The sequence below is a fragment of the Pleurodeles waltl genome, chromosome 5, assembly GCF_031143425.1.
Source record: "Pleurodeles waltl isolate 20211129_DDA chromosome 5, aPleWal1.hap1.20221129, whole genome shotgun sequence".
In the NCBI taxonomy this organism is placed as follows: Eukaryota; Metazoa; Chordata; class Amphibia; order Caudata; family Salamandridae; genus Pleurodeles; species Pleurodeles waltl.
Window position 1 is genome coordinate 974294557 of NC_090444.1, and position 19397 is coordinate 974313953.

At 44.2% G+C, this 19397-nt stretch overlaps 1 protein-coding gene across 4 annotated transcripts in view; it reads right to left on the reverse strand.

The window, feature by feature from the left end:
* ADAT2 (adenosine deaminase tRNA specific 2) overlaps positions 1–19397 on the reverse strand; it is a 109671-nt gene that overhangs the window by 47652 nt on the left and 42622 nt on the right. Inside the window, exon 2 of one of the 4 annotated variants that reach the window (XM_069235117.1) lies at positions 331–965. The exons of the other annotated variants lie outside the window; for them this stretch is intronic. Coding sequence (XP_069091218.1) covers positions 331–561 — 231 coding nt within the window. The 5' untranslated portion in view covers positions 562–965. The remainder of the gene's footprint in view (positions 1–330; positions 966–19397) is intronic. 4 annotated transcript variants of the gene reach the window in all.

The window sequence follows — 19397 nt, forward strand, 5'->3', positions numbered from 1 at the left end:
AGTTTCTGTTCTGAGATAACATCTGCAAATTTTGTGTTTCTGCGATCTTTAACTATGTTCTGTATACTTAGTTGTCCGTTTTTAGAAATTGTTTTTAAGGTATTTTATTGTGTTTTATACTATTTATAGATTTGTAATATGTGTCTTTGTATGCACTTTTATGGCAACTGCCGAATAAAGTTCTTTGACTGACTGACTGACCATCGCTATGAACTGTTCCCCGAACCCAAATCGCCGCATGGTCGCTACCAAAAAGGACCATTTCACCCAGTTGAAAGCCTTTTCAGAGTCCAGTACCAACAGCATAGCCAGAACCTGCTTCTTCGTCACCTTTTCCAACAGGTGGCTGACCCTTCTTAGGTTATCATGTGTTTGCCGACCTTTGATGAAGCCCGACTGGTCGGGATGAACCAGATCTGGCAACACCCCCTCAAGTCTCCGGGATAATATTTTGGTATAAAGTTTTGCATCGAGATTAAGCAGGACGATGGGCCTATAGGAGGCACAGAGCTGAGGGTCCTTCCCCTCCTTAGGAATAGGTGTGATCAGGACTTCCCTCATAGTGGGGGAGTGTGTGTGCTTGGTTCTTATGAAATTGAACAGATCAGCCAGGTGATGTGTTAGCTCTGACCCAAAAGTTTCATAAAAATGCGCAGTGAATCCATCAGGACCAGGCGCTTTGTGTAGTTGTCATGACCACACAAACTTGCCAAGTCAAATCAAAGAAGTGCATGAGAAAAGCAAAGAGATATCCTCAGCGGAGACAGCAAAGCCCAAACTGGAAGAAGGTTTGCAGAGTAATATTGCGCTTATTTCAAAGGAAGAATCAAGAAGAGAAGATCCAAGATGGCCGCTGTGAGTCCTGAAGGTTAGTTACAGTTCTAGTCTTGCAATCGGTTGGTTGCTAGGTTACGAGCTCTCCAGCTGGAAGCCTTGCACTTCAACTGAGGTCTGACAGGAATCAGCTGTGTGGAGAGAGAGCGCGTTTCAGAATAGAAACTCCTGTGAGGTAAAATTACATTTGAAGATTATATTACAGAAAACAGATAAATATTGTCAAGGTTTATTCGAAGAGTTTGATAGTAGACCGTTCCCGTGGAAGTCGGCAAGGCTACAGAGTTAATGTATGAATTAGCCTTATGTTTACAAAGTTCTTGTTTAAGATATTAAAGTCAAAGAAAAAACTAACTTTAAAAGAGCAAGTATCTACAAATGTCAAGGTTATAAACAAAGGCCAAGTTTAAAGGAGAAACGAACTGTTAACAAATAAGCATTTACAAATTCAATGGTAATAAACCAAAATAGAGTTTAAAAGAGAAACGAACTTAAATAAACAAGCATTTACAACTACAAGTTATCGACAGATGTCGAAGTAAGGAAGGAGAAACTAACTGTAATAAACAAGCATTTACAAATACAAGTTATCAACAAATGTCGAAGTAAGAAAGGAGAAATTAACTTTAATAAACAAGCATTTACAAATACAAGTATTGACAGAAGTCACAATAAGACAGGAGAAATTAAATAACATCAGCTGATTTGAAGAACGCATTATCACCAACTATATGGAAAATGTCACTTACCCAGTGTACATCTGTTTGTGGCATTAGTCGCTGCAGATTCACATGCTGTGCACATCCCGCCATCTGGTGTTGGGCTCGGAGTGTTACAAGTTGTTTTTCTTCGAAGAAGTCTTTTCGAGTCACGAGACCGAGGGACTCCTCCCATTTCGACTCCATTGCGCATGGGCGTCGACTCCATCTTAGATTGTTTTCCCCGCAGAGGGTGAGGTAGGAGTTGTGTATGCTAGTAATAGTGCCCATGCAATGGAGTGAATGCGTATGTACATAATGAAGTTTCAAGTAATATATTTACAAATGTACAAATGTTTAAGATCTACTTCTAAACGGCTACAGGCTCCCGGGGAGGCGGGTGGGCGCATGTGAATCTGCAGCGACTTATGCCACGAACAGATGTACACTGGGTAAGTGACATTTTCCGTTCGATGGCATGTGTAGCTGCAGATACACATGCTGTGCATAGACTAATAAGCAGTTATCTCCCCAAAAAGCGGTGGTTCAGCCTGTAGGAGTTGAAGTAGTTTGAAATAATGTTCTTAGTACAGCTTGATCTACTGTTGCCTGTTGTGCAGTTAACACATCTACACAGTAGTGCTTGGTAAATGTATGAGGCTTAGACCATGTTGTTGCCTTACATATTTCGTTCATTGGAATATTTCCCAGAAAGGCCATGGTAGCACCTTTCTTTCTGGTCGAGTGTGCCTTTGGTATAATAGGCAGTTCTCTTTTAGCTTTAAGATAGCAGGTTTGAATGCACTTAACTATCCATCTAGCAATGCCTTGTTTTGAAATAGGATTTCCTGTATGAGGTTTTTGAAAGGCGATAAATAGTTGTTTTGTCTTTCGAATTAGTTTTGTTCTGTCAATGTAGTACATTAGTGCTCTTTTGATGTCTAATGTATGTAGTGCTCTTTCAGCTACAGAATCTGGCTGTGGGAAGAACACTGGTAATTCTACCGTTTGATTCAAGTGGAACGGTGAGATTACTTTTGGTAAAAGTTTGGGATTGGTCCGTAGAACAACTTTATTTTTGTGTATTTGAATAAATGGTTCTTGAATGGTAAATGCTTGAATCTCACTCACTCTTCTTAGAGATGTGATGGCAATTAAAAATGCAACTTTCCACGTTAAGTATTGCATTTCACAAGAGTGCATGGGCTCAAAAGGTGGACCCATGAGTCGTGTTAAGACAATGTTGAGGTTCCATGAAGGAACTGGTGGTGTTCTTGGTGGTATAATTCTCTTTAGGCCTTCCATAAACGCTTTTATGACTGGTATCCTAAATAATGAAGTTGAGTGCGTAATTTGCAGGTAAGCTGAAATTGCCATAAGATGTATTTTAATGGAAGAGAAAGCTAGTTTAGATTTCTGCAAATGTAGTAAGTATCCTACTATCTCTTTTGCAGATGCGTGTAAAGTTTGAATTTGATTATTATGGCAGTAATAAACAAATCTTTTCCACTTATTTGCATAACAGTGTCTAGTGGTAGGTTTTCTAGCTTGTTTTATGACCTCCATACATTCCTGTGTGAGGTCTAAGTGCCCGAATTCTAGGATTTCAGGAGCCAACTTGCTAGATTCAGCGATGCTGGATTTGGATGTCTGATCTGTTGTTTGTGTTGTGTTAACAGATCTGGTCTGTTTGGCAGTTTGATATGAGGTACTACTGAAAGGTCTAGTAGTGTTGTGTACCAAGGTTGCCTTGCCCATGTTGGTGCTATTAGTATGAGTTTGAGTTTGTTTTGACTCAACTTGTTTACTAGATATGGAAGAAGTGGGAGAGGGGGAAAAGCGTACGCAAATATCCCTGACCAGTTCATCCATAGTGCATTGCCCTGAGACTGATGTTGTGGGTACCTGGATGCGAAGTTTTGGCATTTTGAGTTTTCTTTTGTTGCAAATAGATCTATTTGTGGCGTTCCCCACATTTTGAAGTAAGTGTTCAGTATTTGGGGGTGAATTTCCCATTCGTGGATCTGTTGGTGATCCCGAGAGAGATTGTCTGCTAACTGATTCTGAATCCCTGGAATAAATTGTGCTATTAGGCGAATGTGGTTGTGAATCGTCCAATGCCATATTTTTTGTGTTAGGAGACACAACTGTGTCGAGTGTGTTCCTCCCTGTTTGTTTAGGTAATACATTGTTGTCATGTTGTCTGTTTTGACAAGAGTGTATTTGTGGGTTATTATGGGTTGAAATGCTTTCAGAGCTAGAAACACCGCTAACAGTTCTAAGTGGTTTATATGAAACTGTTGTTGCTGAATGTCCCATTGTCCTTGGATGCTGTGCTGATTGAGGTGTGCTCCCCACCCTGTCATGGATGCATCTGTTGTTATTACGCATTGTGGCACTGGGTCTTGAAAAGGCCGCCCTTGGTTTAAATTTATACTGTTCCACCATTGAAGCGAGATGTATGTTTGGCGGTCTATCAACACCAGATCTAGAAGTTGACCCTGTGCTTGTGACCACTGTGATGCTAGGCACTGTTGTAAGGGCCGCATGTGCAACCTTGTGTTTGGGAGAATGGCTATGCATGAGGACATCATGCCTAGGAGTTTCATGACTAATTTGACCTGTATCTTCTGGTTTGGATACATGGTTTGTATTACATTTTGGAATGTTTGGACTCTTTGTGGACATGGAGTGGCAATCCCTTTTACTGTGTTGATTGTTGCTCCTAGGTATTGCTGTGTTTGACACGGCAGAAGGTGTGACTTTGAGTAATTGATTGAGAAACCTAGTTTGTGTAGGGTTTCTATGACGTAATTTGTGTGTTGTGAACACTGTTTTTGCGTGTTGGTTTTGATTAACCAATCGTCTAGGTACGGGAAGACATGTATTTGCTGCCTTCTTATATGTGCAGCTACTACTGCTAGACATTTTGTAAAAACTCTTGGCGCAGTTGTTATTCCAAATGGCAACACTTTGAATTGGTAATGTATCCCTTGGAATACAAACCTTAGGTACTTTCTGTGAGAAGGATGTATTGGTATATGGAAATATGCATCCTTTAGATCCAGTGTTGTCATGTAGTCTTGTTGTTTGAGCAGTGGGATTACTTCTTGTAATGTAACCATGTGAAAGTGGTCTGATTTGATGTATGTATTTAATATTCTGAGATCTAGTATAGGTCTTAGAGTTTTGTCTTTTTTGGGTATTAGAAAGTACAGTGAGTAAACTCCTGTGTTTAGTTCTTGTTTTGGTACTAATTCTATTGCCCCTTTTTGGAGCAATGCTTGAACTTCTAATCCTAGAAGATTTATATGTTGTTTCGAGATACTGTGTGTTTTCGGTGGGACTGTTGGAGGGAATTCTCGAAACTGTATGCAATAACCATACTGGATAATTGCTAGTACCCAAGTATCTGTTGTTATCTCCTCCCAATGTTTGTAAAATTGGCTTAATCTTCCCCCCACAGGTGTTATGTGATGGGGATGGGTGACTTGTGAGTCACTGCTTATTTTGAGAACTTTTGGGGCTTTGGAATTTTCCTCTACCTCTTTGGAATTGTCCCCCTCTATATTGCCCCCAAAAACTTCCCCGCTGATATTGGCTTTGGTAAGTGGGCCTTGTCTGTGATGTTGTGGTTTCTGTAGGTTGTCCTCGAAACCCTCCCCTAAAAGGTGTTTTGCGAAAGGTGCCTCTGCTCTGCGGGGAGTAGAGTGCGCCCATGGCTTTTGCCGTATCAGTGTCCTTCTTGAGTTTCTCAATAGCAGTGTCGACTTCCGGCCCAAACAACTGCTGTTCATTAAATGGCATATTTAGCACGGCTTGTTGAATTTCTGGCTTGAAGCCTGACGTGCGGAGCCATGCGTGCCTTCTTATTGTTATTGCATTATTTACTGTCCTTGCAGCCGTATCTGCTGCATCCATTGAAGACCGTATCTGATTATTAGAGATACTTTGTCCTTCTTCCACCACTTGTTGTGCTCTTTTTTGGAACTCCTTGGGTAAGTGTTCTATCAAATGTTGCATCTCATCCCAGTGAGCTCTGTCATATCTTGCCAAAAGCGCTTGTGAATTGGCAATGCGCCATTGGTTTGCTGCTTGTGCTGCAACCCTTTTGCCCGCAGCATCAAATTTGCGACTCTCTTTGTCTGGAGGTGGTGCGTCTCCCGAGGTATGAGAGTTTGCTCTCTTACAAGCTGCCCCGACAACTACTGAGTCTGGAGTTAACTGCGTTGTAATATAAACAGGATCTTTTGGCGGTGGCTTGTATTTTTTCTCCACTCTTGGAGTTATGGCTCTGCCTTTAACAGGATCTTGAAAGATTTGTTTTGAATGTTTTAGCATTCCTGGGAGCATAGGTAGTCTTTTGGTACTGGCTATGAGTGGAGGTTAGCGTGTTAAACAAGAAGTCATCCTCAATTGGTTCTGAATGCAAGGTGACGTTATGGAAAGCAGCTGCCCTTGCGATCACCTGTGTGTAAGATGTACAGTCCTCAGGAGGGGACGGCCTGGTAGGGTACGAGTCTGGGCTGTTGTCCGATACTGGAGCATCGTAAAGGTCCCATGCATCGGGATCATCTTGACTCATGGCAGTATGAGTCGGGGAGTGCATCAGTGGAGGAGTTGCTACTGGTGATGTGTGCACTGATGGTGGTGGAGAAGGTGGTGGAGTTGTTTTCTTTGCCACCTTTGCCTGTGGCTCCTTCTCCTTTTCGTGAAAGGCAAGTTTTATTTTTATTTTAATTGGAGGAAGAGTGGTTATCTTCCCTGTGTCTTGATGAATGTGGAGCCTCCTTTGAGTATAGTCTGGCTCTACAGCTTGAAGTTCCTCTCCAAATCTATGTTTTTTCATTTGGGAGGCCAATCCTTGTTCCTCTGTATAGGAACCTGTTTTCGGCTCAGAGGCTGGATGTTTCGGAACCGAAACTTTTTCGGAGATTATTTTAGGCTACGAAGAAACCTTCGTAATTTTCGGCGTGGTGGTGTCTCGATGCCGAATTTTTTCGGTGCCGCTGTGACGGTGCCGAAATTTCTCAGAGCCGATGTCTCTGTTCCGAGATTGCTGTGTGGCGGTATCTCGACCGGAGTCGGATGACTTCGATCCCAGCGTGCCCTTTTTCGGTGCCTTGGCTCGGTCACCGCTTGTTTGGGTTAAGCCATGGCCTGTTGGCGGTGGCGTCCCCTGGGCTTTTGTTGACTTCTCGTGAGTCTTATGTTTTGACGTCTTACTCACGTTTTTCGGCGTTTCTTCGGCCTCGAGCTCTTCCGAGTCCGAATCTTGGATGGAGAAAGCTTCCTCCTCTTACTCGAAACGCTCTTGTTCTGTCGGCGTCGACGCCATCTGCAGTCTTCTGGCTCTTCGGTCTCTTAACGTCTTTCTGGACCGAAACGCTCGACAGGCCTCACAAGTATCTTCCTTGTGCTCTGGGGACAAGCACAAGTTACAGACCAGATGCTGATCCGTATACGGATACTTGTTATGGCATTTTGGACAGAAGCGGAATGGGGTCCGTTCCATCAGCCTTGAATTCACACGTGGCCGGGCCGACCAGGCCCCGACGGGGAATCGAAAAAAAACCAAAGGGACACCGGAACTCTTCTAAATTCGGTGTCGATCTGTTGTAACTAACCCGATACCGAACGCAAACAATACCGACATTTTTTTCCGAGATTCTAACTAACTTTCCGACCCGAAACACGGAGCGAAAAGGAACACGTCCGAACCAGATGGCGGAAAAAAAACAATCTAAGATGGAGTCGACGCCCATGCGCAATGGAGTCGAAATGGGAGGAGTCCCTCGGTCTCGTGACTCGAAAAGACTTCTTCGAAGAAAAACAACTTGTAACACTCCGAGCCCAACACCAGATGGCGGGATGTGCACAGCATGTGTATCTGCAGCTACACATGCCATTGAACATATATATATATATAGCAACATAAAACCAATCTCTAACAAAGGTTGAGAAGTTCTTCCAGAATCAGTAATAAGCATTTCTTTAAGAAGAGCTATCATTTATAGAGAGAAGCAAGGCTACAGAGAACTCAGGGTGAGTGAAGAAATAATAGAATTAAAGAGAATTAAGTGTTGAGAGTAGAAAGTGAAAAACTGATGTTGTATGTCCCTAGTAATTGCGACTGTGACTCTTGCAGGTGCTGAATCCAATCTTAGATGTGAAGAGGCAGATTGAGTACTGGCTTTCATCATCTCTGTGGCAGTCTCTCTACCATCCCATTCCCCTTTCCCCCTCCGGGGTACTCAGCACGAAGGATTAATATTTGTTGTGAGTAGCTCGGGTCGGGACTGAGGAGTTATCTTCTGCTTCTGAGGAAATCGAATTGAAGTATCCTGACAGATTGAAGTGCCATCACCCTAATTTTAGGGAAAAAACAGATTTCCTCCTGAGCAGAATGGCAGAAGGAATTGATATAAAAGCATTAGCCACCGTTTTGGAAGGGTTGCCGAAACAATTAAATAACACCATAGAAGAAACAGTCCAAATAAAACAGCGAATAAATGAGTTAGGGAACACCGCTAAATCAAATGAATCTGTGTTTTCACAGATCCCTAGCCCTTCACAGTCTGCAGGTATATCCACTCAAGTAATTCATGCGGTTTCCCCTATTATTCCTTTGGCTCAACCCGAGCGCTTCGGTGGGGATCCAAATAAGGCGCAGATTTTTCTGACCCAATGCTCATTGCATTTTTTATGTAGACCAGTCATTTTTTCCGAAGACCAGTCCAAAGTGGCATTTATATTGTCTTATCTGACAGGAGATGCGGCCGCATGGTCCATGCCAATAATATAATTTCCAAAATTTCAAGGAAGAGTTCTTAAGAATATTTGATCGGCGAACTGCAGCTCAAGCCACTGACAATGAACTACTGGAAATCAGGCAAGGTAATAAAGATCTAGTAGCCTATCTGGCTCATTTCAATAAACTCATTGTAGAGACTGCCTGGCCGGAGTCAAAAAGAGCCGCTATATTTTATCGTGGACTGAGAGATGAATTGAAAGATGCCTTAGCACAAGTTCCAAATAGACCCACCGAAATTTCGGAGTTAATTGATCTTGTGTTACAGATTGACCACCGGTTAACTGAACGAAGAGCAGAAAAGAGAAGAGAGTATCGACCATTTCCCCTGAGAATTGATCGTGTAAGAAATGATCATACGAGAGCCGGAGAAGGGATAACGATAGAAGAACCAATGCAAATTGGTTCCATCCGAGGTCCTTTATCTAAGGAAGAAAAAGAGAAAAGAAGAGTGAATCAACTATGTTTATATTGCGGTGCATCTGGGCATTTTGTTAAAAACTGTCCCAAGAAACCCAAAGCTCTTCAGTCGGGAAAAGGCCAGCTTCATCAGTAGAGGGAGTTGCCCTAATGAAAGCAGAACCCAAGACAACTCCTTTAGATCAACGAGTGGCGAATACCTTACAAACCGCAGCGCCACATTTGGTACAAACATTATCAGTTAAGACCCTTGAGAAGGAAATTCAAGGGATCTCAGTTATGATAGACTCTGGAGCTACGGGCAACTTCTGTGATATCAAATACGCTCGTAAAATGGGTATTCGATTTATCAAGAAATCTACTTTGGAAGTAGTAAGAGCTGTGGATGGAACCGATCTTTCTTCAGGACCCATTTCCCATGACACCGAACCAATTCAGATGCAAGGTTTTGGTGGACATCAGGAGCAGATAATCTTTAATTTGATAGATGCTTCACAATTTCAACTCATTTTGGGTCTACCCTGGCTTACAGAACATAATCCACAAATTGATTGGAGCAAAAGAACGATCAAGATGAATTCCTCTTACTGCAAAGAGAATTGCTTTCATGATGGAGTGGAAGTGTCCACCAAGTCCCAAGCGGGCCGTTTATCATCACACTCTTCAATGATCTGTGCACTAAAGGCAGCAGAAATCCCAAAAGAATATGAGGATTTAGTCGCCGTTTTTGATGAAAAGGAGGCTGAGAAATTGCCACCACATCGACCCTACGACTGCAAAATTGAACTGGAGCCAGGTGCGATATTGCCATTTAGCAGAATATACGCATTGACCGAAGCAGAGAATCAACATTTAAAGGAGTATTTGGATCAATATCTTGCTAATGGTTTTATTCGTCCTTTGAATCTCCAGTGTCATCCCCACTATTTTTCATACCAAAGAAGGATGGGAGTCTTCGAACTTGCATTGATTATCGAGCCCTCAATCAGGTTACCATCAAGAATCGATACCCACTGCCTTTAGTGTCAGTTTTATTAGATCAAGTAAAGAATGCTAGAATCTACACCAATATGGACCTGCGAGGAGCATATCATTTGATTCGAGTGGCTTCAGGGGATGAATGGAAAACCGCTTTTCGGACTCGATACGGATTATTTGAATATCAAGTGATGCCTTATGGGTTATGCAATGCTCCCGCTGCCTTCCAGCATTTCGTTAATGATATATTACGAGAATTCCTCGACCGGATTGCCGTGGTATATATAGATGACATTTTAATCTTTTCCGGCAATCTACAGGAGCACATTTCCCATGTTCGATCTATCCTCACAAGGTTGCAAGAAAACCATCTCTATGTAAAATTGGAGAAGTGTGCATTTCATGTGGAACGAGTTGAGTTCTTAGGATTCATTTTGTCACCAGAAGGAGTTAGTATGGATCCTGCCAAGATAAAGACAGTGCAACATTGGCCTTCTCCTTGCAATGTCAAAGAGATCCAGAGTTTCTTGGGGTTTGCTAATTTTTATCGAAGATTCATATCCAAATCGAATTGAAGTATCCTGACAGTAGTGGAAGAGAGTTGATGGCTTCCCGAACTTCGTCTGTGGTAAATGGGGCCGCCAGAAACTCGTTAGAGTCGCGAGAAACTGCGGGAGCGGAGTGTGGCGCAAATAGCCCTCCTGGGCGGGAGCGCTCGGATTATCTGATTTATACAGTTGGGTATAGAAGTTCCTAAAAGCTTGCTTTCTCCTCATCCCAATGATGCTCCCCTGACTCATCCTGCACTTGCGCTATATAGCCCTTAGTTTGCTTGGCACGTAATTGCCTGGCCAGGAGAGTGCCTATTTTGTTCCCACTGACATAATAAGATCTCTGGAGCCTTAACAATGCAACTACTGCCCTGTTCGTGTAGATAGATTGCAATATGCCTTTAATGGAAGTTACTTTCCTCCGAGTCTGCCAGGTAGGAGAAAGTTTATGGGCCTTTTCAGCCTCCTTCAATGCACTCTCCAGACCTTGTCTTTCAACCGGTAAAGTGACAATGCTAATGAGATGCATGTGCCCCTGAGGACAGCTTTAAACGCAACTCAGGTGGTGGGGGGAGGAGTGTCCCCTGTTTTATTATTCGGAAAAAAATCTCTGATAGCTCTCCGTAACTCGTCTCGAGTCGTTGGGTCACGGGTTAAAATGTTTGGAAAGTACCAATGTCTACTCCTTGAACTCGGAAGGGACCACTCCAAACCCACCTCAACCAGCGAGTGGTCAGATATGATAATCAGGTGGACAGTTGCTGATCGGAGAGCTTGTCGAAGTAGCTGGCTTAAAAATATATAGTCAATCTTGGAGTAGGATCAATGAGAGTGGGAGAAGAATGTATAATCTTTCTCCGTGGGGTGAAACGCGTGCCAAGAATCAAGGAGCCCCAATCTGTGAAGGGCCGTCTTAACGGATTTCGCAAAGGCACTTGTAAGCGGTCTCTGGGGATGCGTTGTGTCCACAGCGGTATCCCAAATCATCCAGTGCAGTCTTAAAGTCAGCTGTGAGTTCCTCTTGCAATTCCGCCTTGAAGGTGCAAAGGGACGACAGAAGGTCCTCCTTAGTTAGTGCCATGTCCCCTGACTGCGGCGACGCGGACACCTCGGATCTGGCAGGTGCAAAATAACTAGAGACCCTGTTAGACTGTAGCTTTCGTCGAGGCATAGGCACTTCCCAGACACCTCTCTCGCTTGTGCTCTTCTGCCACTGTATGCACCACTTTCTCCGCTGACCCCCTTCTGCTCCTTACCGGGACCTGACTCTCCGCGCTGAAACCGCCATAGAAATCCCTTTCACTGGGAGAGAAATGTCCGTCTTGCTACTCCTCAGCCATGGGCCTCCACGGGGAAGCTCCATGTGGGCTGACCTCTGGCGCCATTTTAGGGTCAGGCAACAGCATCAGGCATGCCCCAGGACCGGGCATCCAGGGGCCCGCCGCCCCCCCCCCCCCCCCATTCCTCTATGGGGGTCACGAGCCGATGTCTTCCCTCCCGCAGTCCCCGGCACTCTCTCCTCGCCGGGACCGCACTACTTCCAGTGTCGCTCCAGATGCGGACGCGCTCTGCCCTTACCGGGCGGACACCGAGTGCTCCCAGAGGGGCTTTACTGCCCCCCCGCCAGTCCGCCATGAATGCCGCTGTGTCCCCCAACCCAGGTGTGTCCTTCACCCTTCTCAGGGACACACAGAAGCGCAGGCTGCAAGGCTCCCGGCCCACGCTCCGGCCCTCCGTCGTCGAGCGCCGCCCGCACCGGTGGAAATACTCACCGGGCTCCTCTGCCTCGGCTCACTGCACCCCAGGACTCCCAACATCGCCCCGAGGGCCTGACCAGTGAGAGGCCCCCCTCCAGACACTGGATTAATGTGTCTGCAGGTTGTGTGGCTGCGGAGCCTCCGGGCTTCACAACCAGTTGGCCATGTTGGTTGGCCCCACCCCCCACTACCCTCTTTTTGAATAGTAAATAAAGGAAACAACTTGGAAGTTGGTTGACTGCTCTTATCGTTTGCTTCGTTCTTTAAACTTCTTCCTTTCTTGTTATTGATACTCAAGGGGATTGTAGTGTTAGTCATAATTTCACAGGTTGCCCCTGGGACACCCTTCAACTTTTCCCTAGCTTTTCTTTCCTTTTCCCTTTGTCTTTTGGTGACTGCTAATTTTGATGTTTTTTTCACTTGGCTGTAAGGGGACAGGGAGAAAGGTGAAGGGGGGGATGGTGGAATCTGATTGGATATTCCTTCGGGAACGTCAGCTATCTCTTCTACTGAAATCTCTATGACACCTACATTTTCACAGCATTGATTGACCTCTTTTACATCTTTCACTGTAATACCTGCTCTTTCCCCACCCCCGTATAACCAACCCATCTGTTCTCCCCCATTCCTATGGTGTCAGCCCTTAATTTACATTTAAAATGCATCACTAATTCGGCATCATTTCTCTTCCCAATTAGCTTTAAAATCATTCATCAGGGCGGTTATAAGCTCTGGAAGAGTTACAAGCTTACTAATTATTGGACCACAAGTGCAATCATGCTCAATTGATTCTGCATAGGACTGTTCTCGTTTGATCAGTGCAGTTAAGTCTGCCAGTTTTTGATCGAAACTGGCTGAAACTGACTGGGCCATCATATTTAGTATATCCACCTGCACGTAAATTTTTGTAGACTGGTAAGATAAGGCATCCAAAGTCAATTGTGATGTTTTGAAGAAAATGTCCCACACTTTACTTTGCTCAGCGGACCCTAAAAGATTCTGTATAGGTTTAGGGCACTTGCTACGCTCCCCTTGACTGGAAGCATCTAATAATTGGGCTTGAGACGAAGCACTGCCTCTTAAAGCTCTTTGATCTTGAAGTGGTAAGTTTGTAAGATTATGCAATACGCTGACCTGCGCTACATGAGATGTACCCTCAGACTCAGATGAACCACCATCTTTAAAGACAGTGGGAAAACATTTACTTGAGCAGAGATGGAAAATGCGCGACACCTGTTACCTGTAATTCCACTGTCCATATTTGGGCTGGGGACCACATTCTCAAGGGCTTGAGGGGTAATCAACGTGTAAGTGTTACCTCATCATTTGTCACCCCCCCAAGCCTCTTAGTTTGTTATCATGTTAAGGTTTTCCATAGCCTTTTTGATGGTAACATTCACCTCTAGAGGAATCAGGGATCATCTCTCAGTGGGGCCTTTGGGCGTTATGGGAGCGTGATGGAGAAGGCGATCTTAAGATGAGTAACTCCAAATCAGTAACAGAGCACCAAGCATTTTCTACCGATGATTTAATGGGAGTACCCAGGGAGCTTTTCGGCCCCTCCCCTCAGCTTCTAATCCAATTTGTCTCCCATATTGATATTTCAAATTGCTCCCACTTACTTCACATTTATTTGGGGAGGATTGGATTTGAGGAGCACCTTGGGCCATCTAAATAGAGGGGACGGTAGACTCGCCCAGGGCACTTACCGACACACCTTGCACCACTGACCCAATTTTATCCCCTTTTTCATATATTAAGCTACTTTCACTCTTTATTGGGGAAATGGAAAGAGGAAGGGCTGTTTGATCCTTGGTGGTAGAGCGCTATGCCTCCACTGGGATCAGCAAGAAGTCAAATTTATAAGGCGTCTTTGCTGCCTTACCAAACATACAAGCAATGGGGGAGATCAGGATCTGACATTCTTTCTCAATATTTCTCGACCGCTTTGACTTGGCTGATTGCAAGATTGAAGATTTTTGTTTCCTCTTGTTTCTTTTTGCTAATGGATGAGATTACCTCTCTTTCCCTGAGCGCACTCTCACGGATATGGAGAATGAATTCCTTAGAGACTGTGATAACTGCCTTAGATGGCTTGCAGGCTGCTAGTCTCTGGGGAAATTCTTGGTTGCAGATTGCACTACAATGTGCTGCCTCACCTCACCTCAAACAGTCGAGAGGCATCAGCACGCAGGGGCCATAAGTGGGGAGGGTGGGGGGTGGGCTAAGGGGGGAAAGGTGGGGGTAAAGTTGTGAAGATATTACCACCTCTAAAAACCCTCCGGTTGCAAGCTGCACCCTTCCGTAACCACAACCTCAGGCGCTTGACGCCTAGTCCCTCCACACTTCGTACACTTTACACAATCTAGGAAGGCCTTTAAACCCTATCAGTCCACAAACACAGCCTGAAGTAGGCTCAACGCAGGCAGACAGTTGATTCTCTGCAAATTCTATGGTCTCTGTGGTTTATCACCACACACAACACAGCACCTCCTCAGGCCCAGTGCTCACCTCCACTCACCTCTGTTACTCCATGCCAGGGAGGCCCTCGCAGGGTGCTGCAGATGCAGTGATGTCAGTCAGTGAGCCGGTGCTAGACAAGGAGGTGGGTGGGGGTGTATGGGGGGCACTTCCAAAAATTACCATTTGTTTTTTCCAGAGCCACTTCAAGACTGTACTGGGGATAGCTCCAGCTCCTCCGCATCTGCCTTCCCATCGCAGGGATACTGCATCCTCCCGGCAGTAGGAAAGCAGGTGATTAAAGTACTTTGGGCAGGTTACAATACTGCTGATACCGTGGCTGCTGTGGGTGCTGTGGTGCTGCGGTACCACGTTTAATCAATGTTGCTCCAGAGGTGCAAATCAAGTCAATTGGACCTAAATAGCGAGCGGGTTGACCAGGCGGTGAGCGACAACAGGCAAACAGGCAAGAGACAGCGGGAGTGGGGGCAATCCTGGGCTGGGCTGGTTAGAGTTTGGCCCCCCAAAAGGGAGTAGCTGGACTGAACCCTTGTAGCTGGTTGTAAGAGGGCTATGTCGACTTGAGATATTAATTTTTAAATATTAAATAAAAAATAGTGCTTAGAAATCACTAACGGTCAAAACGTTATCTCAAGTGGCGAGGGAATGGTGCAAAGCCAAAGTTCAGGCTGGACGCAATAGAGAGTATGCCGGCTACAGAACCCAAGCAGGGTCTGCTGAAACAGTACCTTTGATAGAGCAAAACATCAATGTCTCAATGCGTCCCTATTTCCCATGCTGTCGGGCCACTGTGCCATCGTCGGGCTACAGTGAAGTGAATGGGATGCGTCATTGTTGAGCTGCAAAGAACAGGGTTAGAGCCCCAGTACTTATACCAAAAAGTGCCTTAAAGTGCACAAGTACCCCTTTCACCCAAGCCCTGGCTCCAGACTATCAGTTGAGGTTAATCAGCCCTTTGTGTGGGGTCAGGCCACTCACCTTTGAAGTGCAAGAGTGAAGCCCTGCCATCCTTACTGCCAAGGAAGACCCATCAGTATGGAGATGAATGCAGATGTACTGGGGTGTGGAATTCCTATTGCCCGATGCCCAGGACATATTTTTGGGGCAGAGGACAACAAGTTTTTATAATTATTTTGTCCCTGGAACAAGCAGGCCCACCGCCTACAGAACAAACACTTTGGCTGCCAGTTTACAGTACCACAATATGGATCAGGAAAGGGCACTGTGTGTAGTAAAAGTAATATTTGTGTCCATATGTTAATACTATTTGAACTTGTATTCATAGCTCATTAGTGCAAAGCCTTTATTATCAGGGTGAGTGGTCTAAGGAAATGTAAACTCGGAATGCACTACTAATAGCAGCTGTGTAAAAATGTGTACAAACGTTTGCAACATTTAACATTATGAGGTTACATATAATGCTCCCTGAATGCTCCCTGATTAGATGCAAATATCCGCAGTAGCTTGAAAGCAAGAATGAGAAATTTTTGATTTCAAAATAAAATGTTCACAAAAAATGCAACTAAAAAAAAAGGTTTTGCTAAACTACTGTGAAGTTATAGGTACCATTTCTTTGAAGCATCATTTTGTAAAATGTGTTGATCCATGCTAGTAGATGCAAAAAATATATATACTTGTAATGGAAAGTCAGTGTAACCAGTTTCAACAAGATTGAGGGAAACTTGAAAATAAGCAAGCACTAGCAAAGCCACGTACATTCGACATTGGTGGTCAGCCTTTTGATTTTGTAAATGTGCGCTTAGTTTTGCATGGTTTTTGTGAAACTTAATTTTTGTGGGAGCCGCTGGTATTTTCCCCACTATAACAAACACTAGCAAAAAGCAAAAATATTTTTTGGTCGCAAAAAGCACACATTGCCACAGTAGTTCCTGGCATTGAACAAAACTGTTTTATGTACCGATATGCTCCTTGTGAAAGAACACAATGCTGTCACTCATAGTCAAGCCAGAGGATATATAGAGAGAGAGACAGAATTTTAATAAAAAAACAAAAGATCTTGATTAATGCCAGACCTAATTAGGGGCCCAAATCATAAAGAAAATCACAAAAGTGCACCCATGATATATGTCCTTGCATTAGTGAAGATTTACGGCTTTCATGAATTACCAAGCGTTTACACAAGTAGGCAAGGAAATGGTGTTCCTAGAAAATATTTGTGAACTGCATTTTAGCAAAGCAAATGTGTATATGTAGATTTGCTCAAGCGAAAATCTGTTGAGTGTTTTCATGTTCACTTTCCCTCCAACCACTTTTTTCCCCAGCCCTGGAAGACATTTTACCTCTGTCCCTGTCAGGAATACATTTCCAAGCTTTCTCAGTATGGGAAGAGATTAGACCTGGTGAAAACCCCTAAAACATGCAAGTTTGTGGGTTTGCACTGACTCAAAAGGGCATTCCAGCCTTTAAACAATTGCTTACTGTTACCTACAGCTACAGCTGTACATCTGTGGAAAGGTGGCAAAATAAGGGAGTTGCTAGTATTCAAACCCTACTATAGTATAAGCTCTGGCATAATCAGGGAGGCCTTCATCAGAGCACTTATTTGATGAGATTTTGGACATAATTAATGGCTGCACTTCATGGCACCAAAGGGACAAGTGGATTTTATTACAGGACAAGTAGATTTATAAAGCAACCTGTCCCATGGACAAGAGGATATTTTATCAAATTCCACACCCCTGGATGTAGTTGAGTGTTCTGTGTTGTGGCTGCCTGGAGGGAATGCACAAATGTAGCTGTCACCCAGCACAGTCCAAACGTGTACTGGAGACGGCTGTCAGGCACACAGAGTAGTGAGCGCAGAGAAACGCCCACTTTCTAAAAATTTCTAAAATAGTAATAATAAATTTGACTTCACCACAAAAGAGGATTTATAATTACCATTCCAACTCATTTTTGATCAGGAATTACAGCTTAAAAGTATATTAAGGAATTCCCAGTGCTAGCCTTTGAGAGAAATAGGCCTCATAGTAATAAAAAATGACTTTGGGAGTTTTTCATTCCCAGGACATGTAAAACATAAACGTACATGTGCTGCCTTTTACTTACATAGCACCCGGCCCTATGGGCTACCTAAGACCTACCTTAGGGGTGACATATATGTAATAAAAGGGGAGTTTAAGGCTTGGCAAGAGGTTTTAAATGCCAAGTCGAAGTTGCAGTGAAACTGCACACACAGGCCTTGTAGTGTCAGGCCTGAGATATGTTATCAGGGCTCCTTAAGTGGGTGGCACAATCAATGCTGCAAGCCCACTAATATCATTAATTTGCAAGTGCTGAGTATATGGTATACTACTTTACAAGGGACTTGCAAGGACAATAAATATGCCAATTGTGGATACACCAATGCTACCATGTTTAGTGGAGAAGCCATGCACTTTAGCACTGGTCATTAGTGGTACAGTGCTGGAAGTCCTAAAGCCAACAAAAACAGAAGGGGCAATTTCCAACATATATTGACTGTTTTTATGATCAGAATAGATCTATATAGATTTAGTTACATGGTTGTGATGATCTTTTTTTACGTTTTATTTCATAGCTGGTGGAGAGAAGGGAAAGATTTGTATATCTCTTATATTAAACTCATTCTTTACATTTTTTATAAATTAGTCGCTACTCCTTCCAACGGTATTTAGTCACAATAGTGAGCTTAAAGTCTCTGCTATCATAAGGCCTTTTCAGTTTAGTTGGGGAAAATCACAGAACATGGACACTTGATTAGTAGAAATGTCACAAAATGTCAAAAAGCTTATGGTGCAAAGGGTAAGACTCAATGCTTACAGATCAGATATGGGGCGCCGGATGTAAAAGGTTGGAACTGCGTACGTTGCAACTGCTCTCCTCTGCGGACTGCTGGATAAGAGGACGCTACCCTATCCTCCTTCACACAGCCCACAAGTGCTTGGGGAGGAGTTTTCCAGGAGCCCATACTGTACAACCTTACACCCCATTCATCCTGCTCCGGAGTCAACCCCTGGGAGATGATAGAATCACAGCCCTATAAGTGGGATTGTGGAGGGAGATAGGTGTCACAACATTGGCGATTTATTAACAGAGGGAACATTGTTGCCCTTCCAAGAGCTCCATGAACTCTGTGGCTTACACAAGGGGGAGTTCCAGGGATACAGGACCCTCCGGGTGACGCTACAGAAACAATTGGAGATCTGCGGCCCAGAACTGACATAACACCCATTACTCCATACACTGTACTCAAAGAACCATGGTAGGCGATTGGTAACATGGATATATCAAGCCTTTGCACGTGAAACCCTAGAAGCGCTGGCCTGCCTACGGTCAGAATGGGAAGGCTCTCTGGGACAACCATTCCACGACTCCGAGTGGCTCAAAGCATTAGAAAATGCCAGTAAACTCCCTTGTAACTCCGATTCAAATACATACAATTTTGTCTCTTACACATGGACCTGACCACCAACCGGTCCCACTGCATGTATCCCACGTTCACGGACAAATGCCCTAGGTGCAGAGCAAGCACGTCTGATGTAGTCCATATGTTCTGGACCTGTGGCCCTTATGACCCTACTAGAACACCATATTGTCCAATATATTGCAAACTATGGATAGAGAACGATTGCCTACAGAGCAACAATGCCTACTGGGCCTGTGCCCTCCCCAAAACTAGCAAAATCACAACTTGCTTTACTGACCTTGCACTCCTCTTGGCCAAAAGAGGAATAGTAATGCAATAGAAATCCACCACTCCCCCCTCGTTTCCACACCGGCTTACTAAGGTGACAAAATGGGCGCAAGCAGAGAGCACTACGCAGAGCAGAGAAGAGTACTGCGGACTGTGAAATTTCCCCCAGGCTGACCACTGGGACTTGACCCA